The sequence below is a fragment of the Cannabis sativa genome, chromosome 3, assembly GCF_029168945.1.
Source record: "Cannabis sativa cultivar Pink pepper isolate KNU-18-1 chromosome 3, ASM2916894v1, whole genome shotgun sequence".
NCBI lineage: Eukaryota > Viridiplantae > Streptophyta > Magnoliopsida > Rosales > Cannabaceae > Cannabis > Cannabis sativa.
The window spans coordinates 8,099,678-8,101,902 of record NC_083603.1 but is presented as its reverse complement, the minus strand read 5'-3'; the positions used below and the strand labels follow the sequence as shown (position 1 = coordinate 8,101,902).

General features: G+C 28.6%; 1 protein-coding gene across 1 annotated transcript; it reads right to left on the bottom strand.

The window, feature by feature from the left end:
- Nucleotides 1–1,019: 1,019 nt before the first annotated feature.
- LOC133035599 (G-type lectin S-receptor-like serine/threonine-protein kinase At1g61430) lies at nt 1,020–1,876 on the bottom strand. The gene is made up of 3 exons (XM_061111617.1): nt 1,595–1,876; nt 1,350–1,500; nt 1,020–1,255 (listed from the first exon to the last, which is right to left on the bottom strand). Exons 1-3 carry the CDS (start codon nt 1,792–1,794, stop codon nt 1,079–1,081), a joined length of 528 nt encoding a protein of 175 aa, XP_060967600.1. The 5' UTR covers nt 1,795–1,876; the 3' UTR covers nt 1,020–1,078.
- Nucleotides 1,877–2,225: the final 349 nt, after the last annotated feature.

The window sequence follows — 2,225 nt, the reverse complement described above, 5'->3', positions numbered from 1 at the left end:
TTATTATTACTTATATATTTTGTTATTAAGTTATGAAGAAGAAAAAAGAGAACTGCGGATTGGAATATTATGTGTGATCCCATGGGAATGTCTAAATTGTAATAGGAAAAGGAATACAATAAATAATTAAAGAAAACCTAATCGTAGATGTACAACAGCAAAAACCCAATTCTATTTTTTTTTTGGATTTAATGGGATTTATTTTATTATATATAAATGAAAAGTGACCCATGAATAAAAAAGAAAATTAAAAATTAAAAAGAAACACAATGTGTGTAAGATAAAAAGAAAATTAAAAATTAATCTCTAAATTGTTGATAATTGAAGATAACATTTGCTTCGACAGAGACAATAGTAATTTTTTATTTTGCACTTTTCATTCTAACCGAGTCTGCATATAACTGGATTGTCTATTTTTTTGTGTATAAATCGAATATGGTAGTGTCGACAAAGCGGCGGTGTTCCTGCAAAAAGTTATTTATTTTCATTTAAGATGATTAGACATGGTGTGCATAATTAATTTAATTAAAAAAATTTACTTATGAAAGACAAAACTACACCTCTGCAGTATAATCCATTAATTGGACACCAGTACACGAAAATATTTTCTATAACTACTTTTGTTTTTTAATTTTAAAAATAGAAAACAAAAATATATTCTATACTTTTTATTTTTTAAATTTATTTAAGTTAGATTCAAGTCTGAGTCTAGGATCAGAAGAGCAGTGGTTCGAATCTAGGTCCCAAGGTCTAAGTTAAAATCGAAGTCCAAAATATTAATTAATAAAAATTGTTTAAAAAAATTTCAAAAATATATATTTTTTTAAATTTTGATTCTCAATTAAAAAATTAAAAAGTGAAAACAGTTCTATAGAATATATTTTTAGAAAATATTTTTACTTTTTTAATTAAAAAAACAGAAAATTAATTAAAAAATTGTCATCAAACGAACTCTTAATTTTAAGGCCCTTCTATCATTGAGACCGTGGCATCATTGACAGAGCTTGTAGTACCCTTTTGCGATCTGGGAGAGTTATGATAAGTAAATATTGGTCGAATGGGTTGAGGACGATTTGTTTCATTGCTGAGCATGAAAATTACATCTGCCATGCATGCTTGGTCTATCTGTGGTGTGATCTTGTACGCATAACAGCCCAACATGTATGCATCTTATTGCTTCTAATGCAACATATGAGCCACCCATTGCTTCATCTACAAACTCCACTCCTTTACCCTCACTCCATAATTGCCATGCCTGAATGAATTCATATGATTCGTAATGAAATCAAAACATAAATAATTATATAGAAATAAATGTATATGCGTTAATTAATTCAACGAGAACTCACATAAGCAACAAGGCTGAGGTTCTGCTCATAATAATGGAAGTTAGAGTTCTTCTTGCCGCTCACTATCTCTATGATCAAGACACCAAAGCTAAAAACATCTGATTTTTCTGAGAAGACTCCGCTCATGGCATATTCAGGAGACATGTAGCCTCTGTACTTAATTGCAACATTGAACCATTAACGCTTGTTAGTCATAACTCATCATACCAAAGTAAACACATGCATAAGTAAATTAAGATCCTTACAAAGTTCCAACAACTCTTTGAGTGTTTGCCATATCTACTGTTTCCTGGAAAATACGAGCCAAACCGAAATCTGATATTTTTGGATTCATCTTCTCATCCAAAAGAATGTTGCTGGCCTTTAAATCTCTATGTATTACTCTTAAAGATGAGTCACGATGGAGATAGAAAAGACCTCTGGCGATTCCAAGTATAATGTTCATCCGTGCATCCCAATTCAGCTGTTCTCTACCTCTTGGAATTAATGGTAAAAAAAAATTCCATATATAATTCGTTCTTTTCCTGATCTCTCTCAACAAACTAATTGTATATGCGACTTATAAAAAAAAAAAAAAAACTAATTGTATATGCGGTTTAAGGTTCAATTTATTATATATATATATTATTTTTAATTTCTAGAGTTATAGTTGTGATTATATATAGGGTTGAAATATGCTAAATATCAATTCAAATATTAATAGGATTTGTTTTATTATTATTTTATTATATATAAATAATATTTTATTATTTTATTAAATAAAAATAAAAAGTCACCCATGAATTTCTCATAAACCAAGAATCTATATATCTATATAAAGGAGAAATATGAGGCGATGACATGGCACTCTAAATTTGCTTTAAGGCTATTTTTCTC